The sequence below is a fragment of the Lepus europaeus genome, chromosome X (assembly GCF_033115175.1).
Source record: "Lepus europaeus isolate LE1 chromosome X, mLepTim1.pri, whole genome shotgun sequence".
NCBI lineage: Eukaryota > Metazoa > Chordata > Mammalia > Lagomorpha > Leporidae > Lepus > Lepus europaeus.
The window spans coordinates 1,091,936-1,114,526 of NC_084850.1; the positions used below are offsets into that span (position 1 = coordinate 1,091,936).

Consider the following 22,591-nt stretch of genomic DNA (forward strand, 5'->3'; position numbering starts at 1 on the left):
GGGGACAGTGAGCGGAAGGCTCCCCCACCCTGGGATGTCATGTGCTTGGACCGGGAGAAATGACACCACAAGCTACATCGAACCCAAAGCCAGACACTAGACACGTGGGCTTGTGTGCGTGTGCCTGTGCGCACTGGCGGAGAGGCTGTGGTCACCGGGCCAGTGCCTTGCCAGGTGCTTGTCTCGGGACAGGGGGAACTGCCATATCACTCCCAGAAACCCTAGCAGGGAGATTTGGCCTCAACTCAATGGCCGCGGCAGACTGCAGAAATGAACAGTTTCCACTTTGCCAAGCTCCTTCCGTGCCGGGGCTTTGCCTGCGGCCCGTGCTCCTCTCTGACTGTGGGGCTCCCCTGACCAGGCCTGGTCCCTCCCAGTGGATGCAATAAAGCAATGCCTCTAATCAGAGCGGAAGGCCCCCAGGGAGCGCCTGTGGCCCGTCTCACGGGGCCACAGCACAGGTGTGACGGGGAGAAGCCGGTGTGGCCTGGGGAAGGCTGCGATGTGTCTGTGTGTCCCCTTGGAAGACAGCCAGGAAGGGACTCAGCCGCTGGAGCCCACAGGTGGGAAAGCAGGGAGCAGCTGTGAGGGGCCAGGAGGATCATGGATGAAATGGCTATGATGGGGGAGGGGCGGAGCAGAAATGGCTGTGAGCAGGGAGGAGACAGCAGGAACTTGGCGTGGCCCGACAGTGCAGGGTGCAGGGTGCAGGGTGCAGGGTGCGGGTGGTGTCAGGCCTCCCGGGCCCACAAGCAGCAGAAGCGTGTGGGCACATGCAGCTCAGGGGACTTGCAAGCACGGGACTAGAAAGGGTGCGCGTGTCCTCCCCAACACCCTGAAAGGTCCCCCGGCTCTAGGACAGTGCTAAGCACAACAGAGAGCCCAGAACCTCCTGGGCTACCGACACCTGCAGCCTGATGGGGGCACCTGGCACGGCGCTGCCTCTGCTCGAGGGGTGCTCTCAGGTGGCCTTTGCCCTGCTTGCCTTCGGAGCAAGTCCCAAGGAGAGGGCCGTCCATGCCCTCGCCCTGATTTCTAAGAGGAAGGTGCTGGCCTTGGGGAGCTCTTGGTAAGGATGGCAGGAAGCGGTTTGGGCTGGAGGCTTCTGGAAGCAGGTCCTACCCCTTGGTCTAGAGCGGGATTGCTACTCTGCCGGCCACGTGGGACACGGGGAGCCCTGCCGCCCGCCCCTGGCCCAGCAGCGTGAAGCGTGGAGGCACTGCTGCTCCCCGGCCAGCCGCACCTGCACCCCCATGGAGCCCGCAGCAGCAGGGGTGGCGTCTCTCCCACTGTACTTACCGGCCACTGCTGGGCTCCGGAGAAGGGAAGGAGGGGACAGATGGCCGTGGCAAGAAGGGGCCGAGGAAGAGAGGAGAGAGAGGCCACCCCCAGGGGCGGAAGGGGAGGAGTCCCAAGGGAGGGAGGGCAGAGAGGGTCACACAGGCCTGGCTGGCCCGGGAGGGGAGCAGGGCGCGGCCTAGGACGGGACAAGGCCAGAGCTGTGGAGTTGGCTGGAAGGACAGACCAAGCGCGACCGTGGGAGCCAAGGCCCCTCCACTCAACAGACGTGCAGATGGGCAGACAGACAGAAGCACGGACAGAGATGGCAAAGAAACCCCTGTCTGGGTGCCCTGGGAGTGCCGGCCAGTGCTTGTGGCCCAGGGGGTGTATGAGCGAGCCGGATGTGAGTGTGGCCTGAGGTTTGGAGAAGGCGTGTGTCTGTGCGCTCTTCCCCGGGGTGTGTGTGTGTGTGTGTGAGAGAGAGATCGCCTGCCCCTCATCCCCTCTTAAAAGGACAGAGTGGCCCCAATGAGAGCTTAAGCAAGAGGAGGGGTGCCCCCACTGGGGACCTTTCACCAGTTCCTAAAAAAAAATAATAATAAAAGAAAGGAAAAAAGAAAAGCAAAAAAAGGAAAGAGATGAAGCAAAAGGAACTCCAAGAGTCTGTGACGGAGAAAGGTGTAGTTAAGTGCTCACGGAGAGGAGCCGCGGGCCTCACTGGAAACAGAGGAGAGACGGAGCAGCGGAGGGTTACTGTCTGCCCTGATTCTGTCCTGCTGGGGGAGCCGGGAGGGAGGGGAGGGCCGGCGATCTAGTGGTCTTTCTTTCTCTTTGGGGTCTCTCTCACATGTGATCCCCATGGCGAGACCTGTTCGGTGGGATGCGTGGGAGGGAACCGCTTTCTCCCGGCTTCTCCGCAGAGGAGGAGAGAGCGCAGGCCCCAGATCGGGTAAGCCCTTCCAGTGGTGAGGCCTGTTCGGGAAGAGCGAAGGAGCTCTGGGGACAAATGGACACGCAGCAGAGAGCAGGCTCCAGGTGGGAGCCGCGCACCGGGTCTCTGGACGCTGCTAAGTTCTGGTGCTTCAGGCCGGGGCCTGTGGAGCAGGCAGCACTTAGGGAGCCCGCAGGCGCGAGGTCGCCGCCGAAGCTGCCTGGGGACAGGTGACAGCACCATCCTTTGGAAACTACCCTCAAGGGGGTCGGCTGCAGATGACTCCGGAAAGGCACCTGTGTCCCGCCTCAGCCCCCGGAAGGCCGGGCTGTGGGCCTGCGGCCGCCCTGCCTCTCAGCACGGAAGCCGCCTGCCGCCACCGAAGCGGCCCCCGTTCGTGAAGAGCCACCGGCCAACCAATGGAAGAAGGAGCGCTGAACACAAATCAAAAACCAAAGCAAGCAAAGATCGGGAGGTGCGTGGCCCGGGTTGAATGCATTTCCCAAGAGACGCACCGTCTGGGTGCCAAGGACTGGCCGGGGCGGGCAAGAGAGCGCAAAAGGCACGCTGAGCGCCAGGACAAGACTGGAAGAAAGAGAAGGCGGGCTGGGAAGGCTTTGTCTGCCCCACAGAGGCCATTTACGAGAGAAAAGGGAACTCAAGACTCACTCCCGGCAGCACTGGTGGGGTTGGCAGCAGAGAGAATTACGTGAGTGGGGGTACAAAGATTGGTTACGTCATGGAGCTGGCTGAGGACCGAAGACCGCCGGCGCACAGCACCCTGAAATGAACCGCTTCTCTTGAAGGTACTCACTACCTCCATCTGTGGGAGAGAAAATGAGATAAAGGTTGGCTTGCACTGTTGTCCGCGCACCGGCGGCGGCGGGGCGGGGCTGCGCGAGGACAGGGGGGGGCCACACTGGGCACATTTCGTGACAGCAAAGCCCCATCAGGGTCAGCCCCACTCCCTGCGAGCCGAGGATGCTTCGGCCAGGGCTGTGGCCACGAGCGGATGGTTAGTGGTGGCGCCATTGGGCGGGGCCGGGTTACCCAGCGGGCACACTGCGCACATGGCACAAAGAGTCATTTGCATTCACGATATTGCCACTTGTCACTCAGTACCTGCATCTTGCAACACTTTGTTATCCTACTTCGGTAGCTCCCAACCTTTCTTTCTCCCCCAACACACCTGAGGGATATGACACATTCCCATCAGAAAGGAGGCTCCCCCGGGGTCTACTGGGGTCTGGGATGGGGGGCGGGGTCACTGCTGTCCTTTGTTACTCTCAGTGCGGAGGATCTATGGCTTCTCACTATGAGGGCAGCCACTGGCTGCCGTGGCTCATTCCAGGTGCCGGAGGGAACCCTGGCAGAAGAAGGGCTTCAGAAAGGGGGAGGGGTCGCTCCGAAGCACCTGCTTTGCCTGTCAAGACTTATGGCAGGCTGCGGATGCTGTGGGAACTTTTGCTTGGTCCCCACCCTTGGTCCCCACAGGGAAGCGGCATCGAGGCCCAGGGGACAGCCTCTGACTGATGTGCGGACTGTCGTCCATCACGCGGGTCCTGGGGGTGCGGCAGGTGCAAGCAGCAGGGTCCTGAGGAATGGCAGCTACATGGCCCCAGTAAGGGTCCGTCACCAGGACAGCAATGTCCCTGGACTCCAGGCGGCCTCCTCTTTGGAATGACCTCAGTCGGGGGTAACCTGTGGCTTCTGGAGAGAAGTCCCAGCAACTGTGAGCAGCGAAGCCAGCATGCATTTCTGGAGCCCAAAGCACACTGCCCACCTGCTGCCAGCTGAGCCGTGCAGCGAGCAGGTTCATGGGGACTGAATGGGCCCAGGGCTTCTGAGAAGAAGCCAGACTCGGATGCACCAGAAGAGACTGCTCAGCGTGTCCAGCTTGCTCTGACAAGGGGAACGTCACGGCCAGGACTTGAGGCCCTGGGTGCTGAGCAGGCATGGTGGCTTCGTGCCGGGCAGAAGTGGCAGAGTGCTGAAGGATGGCATGTCTGTGTGTGTGTGTGTGTGTCTGTGGGGGGGAGGGGGTCTCCTAAGTTAGATGTTTCTGGGCTAGGAGACAGGTCTCTGTCAAGAGAGGACTCAATGTGGCCAAAGCGACAAGGGATGGGACATAGGTCTTTCCTGCCTTGCATTTGTGTTGGCTCCATCTGGCGCCCCCCTGGGACAGCTGTTAGCAGTGAACCCGTGCCGTCATCACCCCTCTCCTCTCCTGGGCAGCGTAGTGGCAGCGCTCACAAAGCTTCCCGCTCTGGGTCCGGAGGACTCTGACCCCGGAGTGCCGGCCCTTCCCGCGTGCACGCTGCCGTGTTAGTATGGGACAAGGGCGCAAGCAGGTAGCAGGTTAGGAAATGCCTTCCCTTAGCCTGTGGCATCCGGGGAGCCGTTCTGCGCTTTGCCAAATCTGCCAAGCTGGGAAGCTGCCCAGAAACTGTTTGCCTTGGCTAGGGGCCTCCAGACAACCGGAGAGGCCGCACCCAGGCTGTATTTGGGTTTCTCAAGCAGGGATTTGCAATCAGAGAGACCTGAGGCTCTCAGAAAGTTGAGCTGAGACAACCGAGTGGTTTAGCACTCTGAGAAGCGCTGTGGACTCAACGGGACAAAGTCAAACTGGACAGCCACGGATCAAGGGGCCGGGCAGGATCCAGAGTGGTTTCCTAGGGGCCAGCCAGCGGGAACACGGGCGTGACCATGGGCCATCCTGCTCTAGGGGCCCCGTTTCTTTGTAAAGCACACAGGCACCGGCGGTCAGGTGCACTGGGAGCTCCACACCGCCAGCTGCCACACCCACTTGTCCTTGCATTGCACAGGCACACGGAAGACTCAAGACACACAGAACACCTCGGGCTGGGGCAGCGAGGTCCTGCTGTGTCCCCAGCACGGGCTCTGCAGCAGAACCGGGCACAGCACACGGAGGAGGCCACCAGGGGCCCGTATGCGAGGCTGGAGGGCTCCGAGGCAGAGCCCCTCGGAAGGCACGGCTGAGCACCCAGGAGTGCGTTAGAGGAGACGCCAGTGCTGCTGCCCTACAGATGCCCTGCTCTGAATTTTGGCCCAGAAGAGACTGCAGGGCATCCACACTCAGGGGAGGAGCCTCCGGCCACCTGGCTGTGAAGGCCACGCCCCTCTCCTCTTCCCCAGAGCGCTGTCCTCAGCAGCCTGGTCTCTGGGGGTGGGCTTGGGAACCGAACCTTGGGAAAGTTGCCCCTGGGAGCACACGCGGCCCATGATGGCGGGAGGGAGTGGAGTCTGGACTGCTCAAAAGGCTGGAGTGGGAGGAGGGCACCCATCCCGGGGCAGGCAGAAAGCGCAAGAGATGGTGGAGCGGGGAGGTTGGGGCAACGCCTAGAGATGGGAGCCTCAAGGCCACGGTCAAGAGCCTGCACTGCTTCCTGAGCACAATGGAGAGAGACTCCATGGGCCTCAGGGCAGGCGGTGGTGTTGAAGGGGCCAAGCCAAGCATCACTCAGAGGTGACTGTGGGGCAGTTAGACTGGGGGTCCCATGGGATGGTGGGGCTGGGGCTCAGGCAGGGCCCCCAGCAGGGGCGCCTCACCCTCACTGCTAAGGCTGAGCAAGAGCTGTGTCAGGCGAGTGAAGACACAGAGGGGACAGCAAGCCGCCAGGGGAGAGCAGGTGCACCAGCACGTCGGGAGGGTGGCTGGGAAGCAGCAACAATGGAGGAGACGGCAGAGGTCAGGCAGCAGCGGGGTCACAATGGGGCGGAAGGGAAGTGACAAGGAGAAGAGAGGGGCAAGAGCCGGCGGGGCTGGCTTTGACACACATGCCCTTGCGAAGCCTTTGGGAGTGCCCACTTCCGGCTACCGCGGCGGCCAGCTGGCCAGCTGAGGGCCTGGGCCTTGAATACAAAGTCCACTTCCCACAAATGAAGTCTTTCCAGGAAGCCCGCCAAGGGCTCCTTGGAACGGGCGTCTCTCCCCAACGAGCTGACTGGCCCAGCACATGCAAGTTCCCTCCAAGTAAGTGGATGGCGCTGGGAGACAGCCACGAGGCGCTGGCACACACCCTTCCCTGGCACCTGCACCGAGGGAGGTGTCAGGGAGACGGGAGCCCAGGCCACAGCCACCAGCGGGGCCGCCTGGGGATGGCGCAGGGGAGAGCAGCGACCGGCCCACGAGCCTGTGGCTCAGCCTGCTGTCTGCTCCTGGCTGGCCTGCTCGGCTGAAGGGCAGGGGAGCCGGGCAGCAGTGGCGTACCTGCGTCTGGATCCGGTTGAGGCCCCGGAACCACAGGATCTGACCCCTGCGGAGCTCCCGCTCGGCGTGGTCAATCTCCTCTTCGCCCTCCGCCAGCTCCTCATCGGCCATCTCGTCCTTCCCTGGCCCGTGCCCCGCCTCCTTCAGGCACTTGAGCTGGCTGGTGGGGATGGTGGCGATGACCTGGGGGGGGGGGCAGAAATAGAGGTGACCGTGAGGGCAGGCCGGTGTCCCATTCTATGCAAACCCAGGCCAGGGCTGCTTTCTGGTCTCTGTGTCCCTTTGCGGAGCCCTGAGGCTGTGTGCCGGGTGCAAGGCTGTTGTCTGTCATGTGGAGAGCAGAGTAGTGCACCCCAGGAAAGAAACAGGCCGGGGTGTCCCCCGGGGCCAGAGGGCTGTTTCCCAAGGCCCAGCGGTGGCATCTTGGGAGCCCAGGGCTGACACCTGCCAGTGCCTAGGGCACCCTCTTCTTCCACTGAGCCTCATAAGCCAAAGAGCAGTAAGGACTGGCTCCTGGGAGATCTGTAAGTCCCTGAGACCCCCAGCTGGGAGCAGTGTTGCTCACTGGGGGCCTCCCAGTGCCCCCGGGTCTGTGCCGGCAGCATGTTTTACAGTGGGGCCTTGGGCCTCAGGGTGCCGGCTCAATCGCTGAAGGGCAAGCGCCAGGGCAGCCATGTGGCAGTGCATGCCCAAGTGACCGAGCCCCAGGGAACAGCCCACCGACGGCACAGCGCTGTGAGCTTCCCTGTTGCCCCCCACATCGCCTGCAGGAGAGTCAGGCGCCATTGCAAGCTCATTCCTGGTCCCTCTTGGAGAGGGACAGTCCTGGATGAAGATGGGCCTGAGCCCTGGACGCTGGGCTGGGAGGGAGGGGCGCTCAGGAGATGGACAGCTGGGGAGGGCAGATCCCGCGCCGCCCTATTGGCAGTCAGGAAATAAGCGAGATTAAACAGAGCCATTGGGGTGGGCCACTGGCACAGGGCATTAGTGCCAGAGCAGCGGGGCGTCCCTGGGAACCCGCGTGCTGCCACTTTGGACTTGTAGGATCGTAAACATGGTGGAAGTTCCACTATGGTGGAAGCTGCTCGCGCCACGGTGTTTTTTATGGCAGCCCGAGCGATTTTTGGCTTCTATCATGGAAAGCGGAGCAGTGGGTTCTGTCTGCCCGTGCTGTCCCTTGCTGCTTTGCCGCCCCCCTGCCTCGGCTGAACCCGCCCTGCGCTCTCTCTCCCACGTGGGCCCTGGCATGTCACCTACCATCTGCGGAGCACGAGACACTCACCTGTCCCCAGACCAGCTCCCCGACACCAACAAACAGGCACCACAGCCACTGCTCCGTGGACAGCGGGGAGCAGCTGAAGGGCTTCCCGCCGAACTGGACGATGACAATCTGCAGAAGAGGGGCACAGGTGGGCGTGTCCGCTAGCAGCTCCTCCCCGCCCACCTTTGTCCTCTAGCCCCCCTGTGGGCTGCCCCACCTCCCATGTCCGGGGCAGATGCCACTGACACCAGGCTCTGCCTGTGGCTCAGCAGTGGCGGCCACCTCCCCTGTTTCTGCTCTAACTCCGTCCTCGCGTGCCACGTGTGTGCCACACGTGCGTTGCCCTGCTTTGCCTCAGTGGCCCTTGGCTTCCCTTGTGGCTCCCAGGAGCCCATGTCTCAGATGCAAACCAAGACTCATCACCCAGGGCCACGTGCCAGAGTTTCAGCGAGTGTCTATATGCCCCCAAGGCTGCCGAAATGGCTCAAAGCAGGCTCTCTCCCCAGGAAGCCACAGTAAAGGCCTTGCCATGGCGTCCCTGCCCTCTGCCATGTTTGCAGGTTGCAGAATGCCTGCTCTGGGACGCAGAGAGAGCATGCATGCTATCACAGGGCAACCACAGACAGAGTGGGGGGCAGGACTGCTCCGTGAACAGAGCTGGGGCCCAGGTGGCAGTCAGGAGCACAGCGGCTGCTCCGCCCTCCCCCACCTGGATGGCGAAGGTGCCCAGCACGATGCTGCAGAAGATGGGGTTGCTGAAGATGCCGTCGAAGACGTTGCGCTCGCCGTGGATCTTGCGTGCGTTGATCTCGTTGAAGAGCTGCATCATGACGAAGGTGTTGAAGATGATGGTGTAGTGCTCCGAGGGTGGTGAGTGCAGCGGCGCGTTGCGCCCACTGTCGATGTCGAAGAAGAGCTCACCTGCATGCAAGGAGGCACGCGAGAGGGTGCCAGGGGCCGCGTCACTCGGCAGCACTGGGTGGCTGGCCAACACCCGGGGCTGAGTCCCAAGACCCCAGCAGGCCAGGGGCTGGCCCGAGGGGTGATAGCACCGCAAGTCTGAGGGCAGGAATGCAGAAGTGGGTGCTCTTGCCATCTGATCTCCTCCACCCCGGGGACAGCTGCGGGGATGGCTGGGGGGCTCATAGGCTGCAGGGTAGGCAAAGCTGGGCCTGTGCGTTCTGCTTGCCTCTCCTTCCCCCATTCAGCTTCCTGCCGCCCCATGCTAGGTGTGTCCCCCCGGGTGTCCCGGGGACTGATGTGGAGTCCAGGGCTTCTGCTGTCAGCAACTATGGTCCCCGATCCACAGGTACCCGGTGTGTGTGCGTCAGCCCGCTGCCATGGCCAACCTACCGACAAAGAGCAGGGTGAAGATGATGGTGAGCTGGTAGGCGGCATGGCCCAGGATGTTCTTCATCATGGTGCGCGAGATGAGGGGCTTGTCTCGGCCATAGGGCTTCCGCAGCAGCAGGGACTCAGTGGGCGGCTCCGTCGCCAGGGCCAGGGAGGCGAACGTGTCCATGATCAAGTTCACCCACAACATCTGTACGGCTTTGAGAGGAGAGTCCTGTGGAGAGGGGCAGGGAAGCACTGGAGGCAGGAATCCAGCAGTTCGGGGGGAGAAATGCAGCTTGGGGACGATGCCATGAGGAATTTCATCCCCACACGAGTGTGGCGGCCCTTTCCCTAGCTTTTCCCTTGCTTGCTGGTTAAATAGCAGTGTCCCAAATCAGACTCCCTGGTTTGAGTCTCAGCTCCGCCACTTCTATCCAGCTTCCCGCTAATGTGCACCCCGGGAGCCCATGGGTGATGGCCTAAGGGCTTGGGTCCCTGCCACATGGGAGACCCAGATGGAGCTCCTGGCTTCGCCTTGACCCAGTGATGGTTGTTGTGGGCATCTGGGGAGTGAACCGGCAAATGGCAGCTGTGTGTCTCAAATAAAGAAAGAAATACAACAGCAGCCTCATAGAAGGCAGGCACACAAGCCCACGCATGGACGAGGGGACTTCAAAAAGTTCATGGAAAATGGAATTAAAAGAAGTTTATTTGGGTGCAAAAAATAATGATACTCCTACATAGATTTTGCATCCTACACATTTCCATGAACTTTTGAAGATCTCATCAAATGCCTGTATTTCACATTTTTTTTTGTCCCAAAACAGTTGTTTTAATTCCATTTTCCATGAACTTCTGGAGGTCCCCTCATATGGCAAGAGTGCATTGATAGGAAACTTCCAGAAGTAGATTGCATGCTGTAAACTGGCTACCATGGTGAAGTTTGTTGTATAAATTGTATCTCAGTAAAAAACAACAACAACAACAAAAACAAAACAAAACAAAACAAAAACAAAAAACACTTTGAAAGGACCAAGTTGATCAGCAAGTCATTTTAACCACCTATCAAGAACAAATGTGATCTGTCTAATGGGAGACAAATGGTGGACACTTACCACGTGACCTGGACCCAAGGGAACAGACAACACATGCGGACCCAGTGCTACCCACAGGATGCGGCCATTGCTGTGAACTGTCCACGCCGGGTCAGTCCACGGTGAGAGGAGGCAGTGAGGGGGGCCAGGGGCTGGGAGCTGGGGTGGGGCTGCTAATACACATGTGGTTTCCTTACCTTAGAAAGGTTCTGGAACTAGACAGAGGCGATGCTTGTGCAACACGGAACAGATTTTTAAAAACCCACCGACGTGTGCACTCTAAAGTGGTGAATTGTCCTAGGAGCTGACAGCCCAGTGTAAGGACTTCAGTTTTTATTCAGAGAAATCTGGAGTCAGGGGGCTGGCTTTGTGGCATAGCGGGTAAAACTGGCTACACCAGCATCCCATATGGGTCCCGGTTCGAGTCCCGGCTGCTCCGCTTCCCATCCAGCTCCCTGCTAATGTGCCTGGGAAAGCAGCAGCAGATGACCCAAGTGCTTGGGCCTCTGCATCTATGTGGGAGATGTGGATGGAGTTCTAGGCTCCTGGCCTCAGCCTAGCCCAGTCCCAGCTGTTGTAGCCATTTGGGGAGTGAACCAGAGATGGAAGACCTCTCTCTTTCTCTCCTCCTTTCTGGCTGTAATTCTGCCTTTCAAATAGATAAATCTTAAAAAAGAATCTGGATTCACTGGAGTGATGTGTGTGTGTGTGTGTGTAAGCTCTTGAACCTATGCAGATTTGATGGAAAATTTAAAAGAATACCCTCTTTCAATCTCCCAAAATCTCAGAGTATAAACACCCTATCTTGCCTCCACAAGTGGTGACAATTTTTAGTACGAGAAAGGAATCTCAGGAAGGCAACATGTCGCAAAGACAGACACGGCGCTCGCACACGGGGGGTCCCAGGCTCTGGTGTAGGCGTGGCAGCCCTGGTGCCCACCTGAGTGATGCAGGCGCCCGTGAAGGCCACGATCACGGCCACCACGTTGACCGTGAGCTGGAACTGCAGGAACTTGGAGATGCTGTCGTACACGTTGCGGCCCCACATCACGGCCTTGACAATGCTGGTGAAGTTGTCGTCCGTCAGGATGATGTCGGAGGCCTCCTTGGCCACGTCAGTCCCTGCGATGCCCTGCGGGTGGCGTGCACACAGAAACACATGCAGGGGGGCTCTGTGAGGCCGCTTCGCAGCCTCCCAGGCTGGTTCCCTGCCCTTCCTGTCCAAACAAGTGCCCCCTCCTGGCTGGCACCAGCATTCCTCTTTTTTTTTTTTTTTTTTTGACAGGCAGAGTGGACAGTGAGAGAGAGAGAGAGAGAGAGAGAGAGAGAAAGGTCTTCCTTTGCCATTGGTTCACCCTCCAATGGCCACCGCTGCCGGCGCACCACACTGATCAGAAGCCAGGAGCCAGGTGCTTCTCCTGGTCTCCCATGGGGTGCAGGGCCCAAGGACTTGGGCCATCCTCCACTGCACTCCCGGGCCATAGCAGAGAGCTGGCCTGGAAGAGGGGCAACCGGGACAGAATCCGGCGCCCCGATCCGGACTAGAACCCGGTGTGCTGGCGCCGCAAGGCGGAGGATTAGCCTGTTGAGCCACGGCGCCGGCCTCAGCATTCCTCTTTATGCAATGCCTCCCCATACTACACACAGCAAGTTGTCACATGTCGCAGTCAGCGGCGTTGTTCATAAGCACACATGGTGCTGACCACGTGGCCCAGCCTGCTGCCAGCTCTTAGCTCTCTGTGGAGCCTGGGAGTTCTGGCCCAGGAGCCCTGTGGCAGGGAGAGGCACACGTGCCCCAGCCCCCATGGTGGGTGCTTATGGTTGCACTTGTTCTGCCAAGCTGGGAGGCTCAGCTTGCTGGTCACAGGGGCTGGGAAGCACCTATGAGGCCACCCTGCTGCATGGGGCCTGGGCTTTTATGGGAAGGCCTAGCTTCAGATGAGCTACAGAAAAACAGCAGAGAGGCCAAGCTTGTTCGAGGAGCGCTGCTCACACTCGAGGCCAGGAGTCTACTGGATGATGGCAGCCAGGGACCATCTCTGTCCCCTGCCAGCTGCTGGTTCTTGGCCTGGGTGGTGAGGTTGGGCTCCACACGCCCCAAACAAACCACACACGTGTCTCTTGACTGGCAGAGCCCGTGCAGGCCCCAGGGGCCAGGAGGTGGCCAACAGCAGCTTTCGGTCCTCTGCTATCCGCCCCAGCTCTGCTGTGACACTGGGGGCCATCTGCCGGGGCTGCTTACCATGGCAAAGCCCACATCTGCTTTCTTGAGAGCTGGTCCATCGTTGGTGCCATCCCCAGTCACAGCCACCACCTGCCGCTGCTCGCCACTGGTGCTATCGATAATCCCTGGAACACAGAATGAGGCAGGGCGGCGCTGGCTGTGGCCCTGGAGGTGCCGAATGGCCCTGAAAACCCGTGAGGCTCGTGGTGACTTGGTTCCGTCTCCCCACTTCGGGCTCCAGCTCGCCATGTGTCATGACGAGGGGGCGGCCCCTCTGAGCCCCTCTTGCTTGGGCATTTCCCGTTCATGTCGCTGCTCAGAGAAGCAGCGTTCAGCCGAGTCATCCGGGGGCAGGTGCTCCGGCTGGCACAGCAGCCTGCAAGGGTGGGCTCCATTACTGTCCCCATTTTCCCAGTGGGGACACTGAGGTTCAGGGAGTGCTACTGATGGATTGGCCCCAGGACACAAAATAAATCTCTAGAAGCAAGGAGCATTGAGCCAAGTGCTCTAACCTCCCAGACAGGCTCTGGAGACCCACTTGGGCCACATGAGGGCGCTGGCATTACCTTTGACTAATGTGTGCTTGTCGGTGGGAGATGACCGGGCGAGCACCCTCAGCTTGGGCCACACCTTGTCCAGCCGCTCCTGTTCTATCTGGGGAGAAGCACACGGGTGCTGCAGAGCTTGGCTGGGCACGCAGGCGGGGCTCAGGGGTGGGAGTGGGGGGAGGGACTGAGAAGCAGCAGCCAGAATGGGGGAGGGCAGCGGCGGGGTGGGGGGGAGCTACCTCGCCCTTCTCATTGCGGATCCTCCGGTTGAACTCCTTCCCCTCCAGGCACAGGAAGTCCTCCCCAGGCTGGATGATGCCGCACTTGGCTGCGATGGCCCGGGCTGTGTTGATGTTGTCCCCAGTTACCATGCGGACCGTGATGCCGGCACGCTGGCATTTGCGAATCGCTTCAGGGACCTGGAAGAGATGGGAGAAGCAGCTGGGGGCAGTGTCTGTGTGTCTGTGTCTGTGTGTGTATGTGTGTGTGTATGTGTGTGTGGAGGGGGTGGACCTAGGAGGAGCCTGGAGTATGGCAGGGGCTCCCTCAGTGCCGGGGCCCAGGGACAGATCACACTTGGGCCCACACAGCCTGGGCAAGGCTGAGAGAAGCCTCCAGAAGCTTTTATGCTGGACAGGTCTCGTCCAGAGGAAAGAGGAAGGGGCCTCCTGCCCTCATGGTACTGCTGGCTCCCTGGGTTCCTGGCAGGTATGTGTGTTGTCAGCTCGTTTCGGGCTAAGCTTTGGGCTCCTTGATCATGAGTCTTTGTCTTTTTTACAAAGCAAGACCCAAGACATTTTCTTTTTTGTTAGAGCTGCAGTGGAACACTGCAAATGTTGGCTTAGATACCAAAACTAGGAGACAGGAAGAAGTTGCCCTAGTGCTGAAGAGGGGGAAGTGACAGTGGGAAGCCAAGAGCCCAAAGCAGTGCAGGGGGAGTGACCATGGCTCAGGAGCGGGGAGGAAGCCTAGCGAGACAGTTGTGGGACAGAGTGCATGCGGGCATCCCAGAGTGCATTGCTGGAGGTCCCTTAGACCAGGAGAGAGTGGGCTGAGAGAAGGGCCCCAGTGAGGACCACCACAGAGCCTGCAGCTCGTACCCCACACTTACTTCCAGTCCCAGCCATGCGCTCTGCTCCTATGGGCCCTGCCATGCTGTTCAGTGAGCTCATGAACCCCTCCCTTTCAGGCCAGCGAGCTCCTGGTTCCAAAGCGTGGGGATGCCGCCCCTCTGCTGCCACCAAGTGGCCACAACGAGTGTGGGACCCAGGACCTGCCCGCCGAGGCACCAGCTTCTTCCCGCGGAAAACAGCCTCCTTCTGCTGGGGCCTCAGGCCACCTGCGGGCCTGCCGCCTGGCCTTGCCACCTGCTGCTGTCGCCTGTGAACTGTTCCCTGGGCCCGTCAGGGTCTTCTCCCTGCCCTCAGCCACCTTCTCATGGCTTTGCCATCCTCTGCCCTGTGCCTCAGTTTCTCTCCGGTCCAACAAAGGACACATGGCCGGGGCTTGGATGCAGCAAGCGCTGTCTTGCGCACTGAGTGTCTCTTGTCTCTAGTCCTGACCTGTCCCTGGCTCAGGCACCCTGTCCCACTGTGCTTTGCCCGCTCCTGCCAGGGCCCTGCTGGCCTCCTCACTTGCTCCCTCTTGAGGACAAACAGCGTTCACGCGGAAGCTGTTCAGTTCAAGGTCTCCAGTGTCCCCCTAAATTCAGGCCAGGACTAGGCTCATCTGCCCTTCTTCATTGTGCTCTGGCTCCTGTTGCCTTGTTGCATCACCCCCCATGAAGATGCTTCTGGAAGCACAGCCTTAGTGTCAGCTGGCTCCCCCCGTCCCTTGTGGCTGATGGCTCCCAAATGCCAGAGTCTTTGCCACCACCTCTTGCTGAGCAGAAACAGGAACCTGGGCCACATCCAGAGGGTGTGTGTGGGTCAAGGGCACGAGTGCCCAGCAGGCAGGATCAGGGGCACCGAGAAGGGTCTGACATGCAACATGCCGCCTCCCCCAGCCCCGCCCACCTCCCTCAGCCTCTCTGACTCTGGGCTTGGTTGCACCTGCAGCTCTGGCAGCACACAGACAGGGGATGGCTACCTCGGGTCTCACGGGGTCCTCGATGCCCACGACGGCTATGCAGGTGAGGTCGCCCACCACCTCGTTCTCGTTGTCCCAGTCAGGTTCGTGGCCTGCGGCAAAGTCGCGGTAGGCGATGCAGATAGTGCGAAGGCCATCGCAAGCCATCGGCTCGATGATCTTCTTCACCATGTCTTCTCGGTCCCGAGGACGGAAGACCCGGAGTTCGCCATTGCTGTTTAAGATGTGCGTGCACCTGGGGGAGGGCGAGGCAGGGAGAGAACAAGAGGAAACAGCACTGGTCATGCCGCAGGAGTGCCAACGACGGGTGTCCTTGTAAAAAGAGAGGACACAGACACACAGACAGACGTGGGAGGACGCCAAGATGGGAGTGATGCAGCCATGAGCCAGGGAGTGCTTGGGGCCACGGGAGCTGGCAGAGGCAGGAGGCTCTATCCTTAAGAGCCCCCAGAAGGAGTGAAGTCTTGCCCACACCCAGGATTCTGGATACTCCTGTTGGTTCGAGTCACCACGACTGTGGCTGTTTCTCAGAGCAGCCCCACCACCCTGGGCATGTATTCACTCCTGCAAATCTTCTTCTGCTTCTTCTTTTTAAGATTTGAAAGTTAGAGTTACAGAGAGAGAGACATCTTCCATCAGCTGGTTCACTCCCTAAATGGCCACAATGGTCAGGGCTGGGCCAAGTTAAAGCCGGGAACCTCTTCCGGGTTTCCCACGTGGGTGGCAGGGGCCCAAGCATGTGGGCCATCCTCTGCTGCTTTCCCAGGCGCATTAGCATGGAGCTGCATCGGAAGTGGGAGAGTTGGGACATGACCCGGCACCCGTATGGGATGCCAGCGTAGCAGGCGGTAGCTTAACTCGCTATGCTACAGTGCCAGCTCCACTCCTGTAATTCATTAAACACTCCCATAAGACAAGCGTTCATGCTACCTCCAGATTACAAGGAGAGACTGAAGCATGGGGCAGGAAGTGACTTGCTCAAGTTCACGGCCACCAACAGGAGCAGCAGCACAGGGAAGGGGCTGGGACCCCAAGTCTAGTGCCCACTCCTAATGCACGGGGACAGCTTCACCGGGGAGGGAGCCTTTGCACTGGGTGGACAACTGCTCAGGGAGGAGGGAGTGGGCTCAACCTGGGGTGTCCTGCTGAGGACTGCCCCCAAGGTCCTGGGAAGACCAGTGCTGAGCCCAGTGGAGTCAAATGGAACAGGGCAAAGAGGAGGGCCGTGCCCAGGTGTAGGCCCAGTGGAGGTATCGAGGGCAGGTGAGGGGAGCCGGGGCGCTCGCACGGGAGCTCTGTGCAACCGTGAGCACAGCCGACTTCGGGACATTGGGTCGCCTCGCCGAGGAAGCCGTCACTCTTCTCAGACATCTGTGCAGCTCAGGCCACTCTCGGGCGAGTAAGAACACCCAAAGGCAGCAAAAGTGCAGCTGCGGGGGGAGACGCTTTGGGGGCTGCTCAGTGAGGTAAGCGGAGAGTGCCTGTGCCACCCAGCGGTTCCGCTCAGGTCATGCAGCCAAGGCAACTGAGCACACACGCAAGCGCACACAACAGCCTGTGCACGGGGCTCCCAGAGGCGCTGCGCACGGAGCCACATGGACAGAGCGCCGAGGCCTGGCTGCCAGGGCTGGAGCGGTGCTTTCGTTTTGGGGGGATGGAAATAGCATGGAGCTAATGGTCACGTGACACTGTTGATGTCCTAGAGGCCACAGAAGTGCACCCTTGATAGGCGTGCCATCGGTCCGCTTTGCCTTAGGTCGGTTTGCGCACGCCAGTCACCAGAGCCCCCCTCTGTGGGCTCCCTGGCTCACTCACGCCACGCACTCACTTTTTGAGCAGGATCTCCGAGGCGCCCTTGCTGAAGAGGCGGAAGGCGCCATCGGGCATGCGGATGACGGTGCTCATGGACTTGCGGACCGAGTTGAAGGTGTATACTTTGTACAGCTTGTCTTCCGGGATCTGCTCCCGCACAGGCTGGAAGTCCCGCTTGAGGTCCAGCACGAAGCCCAGCAGAGCACACTCGGTCTTGTTGCCCACCTGGCGCGGCAGAGCGCCTTCCTTCTCTGGAGGCTGGCGGGGGAGAGGAGCAGGCATGACTCGGGGTAAGAGTGCCGTCCTTCGAGATCCCTGGCCTCCCCCTGGCTCGGGCTGCTGGCAGTGGTGCACAGGCTGCAGCCTTCCCATCATGCACCGGGCTTGGCAGGGGCTAGCCCAGCAGCCAGGGACAGGAGAACCGCCACATGCAGCCTCGTGCTGAAGGGGCCAGCCCCCACTCCCTCGCCTCAGCCTGTGCCCGGCCCAGCCTCCCAGCGGCCCCTTCTCACTAGTATTTTGGTGGTGTAGGCACTGTTGATGGAGATGGCATGGACCAGGAGGTCGAGGATCTTGGGTGTCAGGGCGCTAGGGGCGGGGACCTCTCTGTAGTGCGTGTCTCCCACATAAGACTGGACCACTGTCATGCGGTTGGTGGTGAGCGTGCCCGTCTTGTCCGAGCAGATGGCCGTGGCGTTGCCCATGGTCTCGCAGGCGTCCAGGTGGCGCACCAGGTTATTGTCCTTCATCATTTTCTGTAAAGGTCACACGGGGGCGGGCAGGGGTCGTGACTCGGCTTGTTGGCTCATCCGGGGGAAGTAAGGGGGGCAGTCAGCAAACACTGGCGGGGGAGGCTGCTCCCCAGTGCCACTTGTCACCTGAAGGTGCTGCCTGGATGATTCCCTGAGGGATTTTGTTACAGTAACGTTCAAACGGAGTCTGGACAACCCCAGGAATCTCAACGTGTGGGGAGCTGGCAGGGGGCTTGGACGGTCCAGAGCCCCCTCTTAGCTCCTCCCCTCCCCCACCCCTGACCCACTGCTACTCCCCCTTCTGTGTCTGCCGGCACCATCGACTTCCTGGCTCCTCTGTCATCCCCCTGCCTACATCCTGCAGATGTGAGACCCCGGGTCTAGGCTGCTGCCGGCTTGCTCAGGCCACCTCCCAGCAGCAGAGCCTCTGGGGCCGTGTGCAGCAGCACTGCCTTCCCTCCCCCGAGCCATCCCAAAGCTCGTCCCGTGCCCAGGGACCTCCTACCCCAGTTTCCGAGTGTGCATGGTGGTCTCGATGGTGGCGTCATTACCTTGACAGAGTAAGCCAAGGAGATGGTGACAGCAAGAGGCAGGCCCTCGGGGACAGCCACGACTAGCACAGTGACACCGATGATGAAGAACTTCACGAAGTACTGCACGTAGACTGGCGTGCACTCCGCCAGCCACACCCGGCCGTCCACGACAAAGGTCTCGATCACGAAGTAGAGGACCAAGATGATGACGGTGATGGCGGACATCACCAGCCCTGCCCAGCGGGGGCGGGGGCCACAGAGGGTGGAGGAGTGAGGGAGGGGGACAGAAAGTGGGAGAAGAGGTGAGGGGCACCCTCACACACCAGGGTTCCAGCCAGCAGGACTCCCCGGCTCAGGAGTGGCTCCACTCATGCCCCCGCCCCCGCAGCCGGGGCCCCGCCCACCACAGCTGGCCACGCCTACCTGCCTTCCCAATCTGCACGGCCAGCTTTGTGAGCTTGCCCTGGAGGACCGACTTCTCCTTCCGGGGTGCACTGGCTTTCTTCCTCTCGCGCTCCTCCAGCTCCCCGCCCTCTGCGCTCTTCAGGGGCTGCATCTCCATGGCGACAGCCCCATCCTGCTTCTTAGCTGGATACAGAAGAGCCCCACGGCCAAGGTTACAGTCCCGCCAGGGGCAAGGTGCTACTGGGAGCCTTCCGAGTGCAGCGCAGCCCGGCCTGCCAACCTCCCTCCCTTTTCCAGCCTCCGAGCACCAAGCTCTCATGCCTGTCTGTGTGGCTCCAGCACCAGGTGGCCGGTCCTGGAATGCCTCAAATCTCAACACCTGAGAGCAGAGGCATGGGGCCTAAGGAATGTTCCAGAATGCCAGGGCTGTCTTCCGCTGCCAGCCCAACCATCTCTCCAGGTGTCAGTGCAGCCTCTCTGCTTCCTGGGTTCCTCCTCTCCCCACTGCTCTGCCTCCTTCACTTCCTCACCTGCCTCCCCACACATTCACAGCCTCTGGAGGCCCCAGCTGCACTGCCCAGAGCAGCCATGTCACCCCCCGCCCAGGGAGGGGGCATCCTACCCGGTGGCCTAGGGGTCTCCACAGCTTGTCCCCCATCCAATGGGCGTCACGTCTGCATCCCTCCCCCTCAGCCGGCAGCCCAAGGTCACTCACCAGGGCTGCTCCCTCCCAGTGGCCTCTCGTGCTGCGCCCGGCCCTGGCCTGCAGCCCTCCCCCCACTGAGTGCCCTCTGCCAGCCCCCACGTGTTACCTTTGGTCTGGCTACTCTCCATGGCCCCATCCTGCTGCTTGCCTACAACGGGAAGAGAAATGACAGACATGGAGCCTTGACAACGGCCACGTGGCCTGGCACATGCAGAGGGCAGCCCTGGAGCCTGCGGCCGGCGGGCAGGAGGAAGGGCTTTCTCTGTGTCCCTTGCTCTGCAGGCTCATGCTGTCACCCCCGCCCCAGCACAGGAGTGCACTGGACACTCTGGCCTTTTGGCCAGGTTCCTCGGGTCGGGCGGGGGGGGGGGGGGTTGTGTATCTCAATCCCAGTCCTACAGTGAATCTCTCAAGGCAGCCATGGCCGGGTCCTGGGTTTGCCTAGCTGCTCCCTGAGGCCCAGGAGCCCACGCTCAGCCAGGCTGGCCAACACCGACAAGCTGTCTCTGTGATCACTGCCACAGGTTAGCTCTGTGTGCGCTTTAAAGAGACAAACGAGTGACACCCGAGCACCTGCTGGGGGCCTCCAGGGCACCTGTCAATCCATGCTGGGTAGGGTGGGGCTCACTGCATGGGTGGGGCTGGCCTGAGTGTGGACGCCCAGCAGCACTGCAGGGAGTGTAGACAGCAGGTGGGGTCCTCCTGGGATGGGTGCCCGGGACCAGTTAGAGGAACTCTCCAGGGGGCTGTAACTGCACGGGCCCGGCTCCTGAGATAAGCTGGCCAGGCCAGGCGGGGCTTGTGCACTCACCCGTTGCTGCCCAACAGCTCATGTCACTGGGATTCAGGGACATCGACAGGGTGCCAGGCAGCTCCCAGGCAGTGAGTTCAGGGTCTGAGGTCCTTGGGAAGGTGTGGATGGAGCCCTCCCTGCCCAGGGCCCCTGTGGGGATTGGGGTACAGTCCAGAGGGGAAGGGCACTTGGGGAGTGGACGGGAGGACAGCAGATGACAGCACAGCACAGGGGCAGATTGCTGGGTGCGCCTGGGCCATGGGACCCAAAGCAAGGACGTGTGACAGTGGCGGCTTCTGGCTGGCAAGGAGAGGGAGCAGGAGGCAGGGGGGGGGCACAGGGGAAGGGATGCACAGGCCCAAAGGGGAATGGGAGGCAGGCAGATGGGGAGCACCTTTGGAGCATGCCCACCGGCTGGGCGAGGGGGGGGAGATGCCTGCTTTGGCTGATGCTGGGGTGCAGCTGCTGTTCTCCCAGGACCCCTGCAGGCTGCTACCCTCCAGGAAGCACCCCCCCCATCTGACTCCTAAATGCACAGCCTGAAGGTGCTGGGGAGGAGTGACGGGAGGGGCTCGAGGGGGCTGGTGAAATCCAAAGTCGTGAAGGACAGAGCAGGAGGCCAGGAGCCCGGGAAGGAGCCACAGGAGGTGGGGTGGGGGTGCAGGTTCCTGCAGCCCATGGGTGAGGCTGTCCTCCATCCCTAGCTCCCTAGCCCCAGGCCCCCACGGGGTAGCTGTCTGAACTTCTGGGTGCCCCATGTGACTTCTCGCACAGGTGAGGTCTGCGTCTAGAAATTGTGCTCCCCAGGGCTGGCACTGTGCCGGCATCTCATATGGGTGTGGGTTCGAGTTCCAGCTACTCCACTTCCGATCCAGCTCTGTGCTATGGCCTGGGCAAGCAGTGGAAGATAGCCCACGTGGGAGACCCGGAAGAAGCTCCAGGCTCCTGGCTTTGGGTCGGCCCAGCTCCAGCTGCTGTGGCCATCTGGTGAGTGAACCAGCAGATGGAGGACTTCTCTCTCTCTCTCTCCATAGCTTCAGGAGCCCCGGGCTGTGCCCTGGGTGTGTGTGTGGGGGGTGGCTCTCACAAGACACCTGCCCCGGGGCACTGCTTTCCTCTGTCGCCTTCAGTGCTCCCCAGCCCTTCTGGCCCTGCACGTCCTCAGGCTCTGCCTGCCTGGCTGCCACCCTCCAGGCCATGGGGGCTAAGTGTCCCTGGGGAGGGTAGAAGTCCCCGGGGCACCCTCTAACGCCATTCTCCCAACACAGGCACCACCCACCGGGGGCTCGCACCATGGGGAGCAGCCTCACATGGAACTGGGGAGTCCCTGACCTGCTGGCTGTCAGAGGAAAACCCCACAAGATGGGTCCCTGGAAAGAGCGTTAGAGCCAGCGTGGTTTCCCACTCACAGTGGCTGGAAACCCCATGTCAATGGTGCCTTACCTTTCTTATCTTTCTTCTCCTCCTCCTCTCCTCCAGCCCCAAGCAAGGTAAAGATGATGCCTGTCTGGGAGTTCACCCCAACGGCTGTCACCACCATTCTTCCAGAACCTTCCATGACGTGGGTGCCTGGTACAGCAACAAAGAGAGACGGAGACAGGTTCAGTGCACACAGAATATGGAGGTCGCCAGAGTCTGTGCTGACCCCAAGCCTAGACTGAAGCCTCCCCCCTGGCTTGGAGGGGACCTGGAGGCCTATGGAGGAGCAGAGAGCTCTGTCCAGAGGCACGAGATGGGAGCCTGCACTGTGGCCTGTGATGCCGGCAGCCCACATGGGCACCAGTTTGAGTCCCGGCTGCTCCTCTTCTGATCCAGCTCCCTGCTAATGCATCTGGGAAAGCAGTGGAAGATGGCCCAAGTCCCTGGGCCCCTGCCACCCATGTGGGAGTCCTGGATGGAGTTCTTGGCTCCTGGCTTCATCCTGGCCCAGCCCCAGCCGTCATGGGCATTTGGAGAGTGAACCAGCTGATGGAAGATCTCTGACTCTGTCTCTGTCTCTCTTTTTCTCTCTCTGTGTCTCTCCCTCTCTGTAACTTTGCCTTTAAAATAATAAATATATATAGATATATAGATATATAGATATATAGATATATAGATATAGATATCATTAAAAAAGAGGGATGGGGTGAGCCACTCACAAAGCCTACATAGGGTCTGCGGTCTTTCTGTCCAGTTGCACATTGCAGTGCCCACTGGGATAAACACTATGCTAATGCAGAACCTTCTGGAAAGGGACCACTGTTCCCACCAGATTGCCTCAAGGGGCTGGATTTGGGAGGAGTGTGGTAATATGCTGATCCGCCCAGCGAGTCCCTTCCCCCTGGGGCTTCCTGTTCTGGACCCCAAGGGCCCTGTTGGGCTGGGAGGGCCCATTTCCCTGGCCTTGTCAGGGCGTGGCTCTCAGCCCCCCGCCCCCACTGGCAGCTTGGCTTCGGGGTGGTCAGCACCTGAGAGCAGCATGGGGTCCTTGTCGGCTGACTTGCGCACGTGGTCCGACTCGCCTGTCAGTGAGCTCTCGTCGATCTTGAGGTCATTGCCCTGGATGAGCACGCCGTCGGCGGGCAGCAGGTCTCCTACAGAGCGGCCAGCGGTCACAG

The 22,591-nt window shown here is 60.7% G+C and overlaps 1 protein-coding gene across 4 annotated transcripts in view; it reads right to left on the reverse strand.

Annotated features, from left to right (window-relative positions):
- Positions 1–22,591, reverse strand: part of ATP2B3 (ATPase plasma membrane Ca2+ transporting 3) — a 31,260-nt gene that overhangs the window by 4,092 nt on the left and 4,577 nt on the right. Inside the window, exons 4-20 of one of the 4 annotated variants that reach the window (XM_062182904.1) lie at positions 22,442–22,567; positions 21,438–21,563; positions 19,308–19,349; positions 18,514–18,678; positions 18,109–18,323; positions 17,318–17,560; positions 16,822–17,063; positions 14,994–15,228; positions 13,145–13,324; positions 12,924–13,011; positions 12,376–12,482; positions 11,074–11,265; positions 9,058–9,271; positions 8,414–8,625; positions 7,726–7,833; positions 6,444–6,626; positions 2,922–3,035 (exon numbers count right to left, since the gene is read on the reverse strand). In XM_062182904.1, the coding sequence (XP_062038888.1) occupies positions 2,922–3,035; positions 6,444–6,626; positions 7,726–7,833; positions 8,414–8,625; positions 9,058–9,271; positions 11,074–11,265; positions 12,376–12,482; positions 12,924–13,011; positions 13,145–13,324; positions 14,994–15,228; positions 16,822–17,063; positions 17,318–17,560; positions 18,109–18,323; positions 18,514–18,678; positions 19,308–19,349; positions 21,438–21,563; positions 22,442–22,567 (2,792 nt within the window). Of the gene's footprint in view, positions 1–2,881; positions 3,036–6,443; positions 6,627–7,725; positions 7,834–8,413; positions 8,626–9,057; positions 9,272–11,073; positions 11,266–12,375; positions 12,483–12,923; positions 13,012–13,144; positions 13,325–14,993; positions 15,229–16,821; positions 17,064–17,317; positions 17,561–18,108; positions 18,324–18,513; positions 18,679–19,307; positions 19,350–21,437; positions 21,564–22,441; positions 22,568–22,591 lie in introns of all 4 variants that reach the window. The other 3 variants (XM_062182902.1, XM_062182903.1, XM_062182905.1) reach the window with 3 other exon arrangements.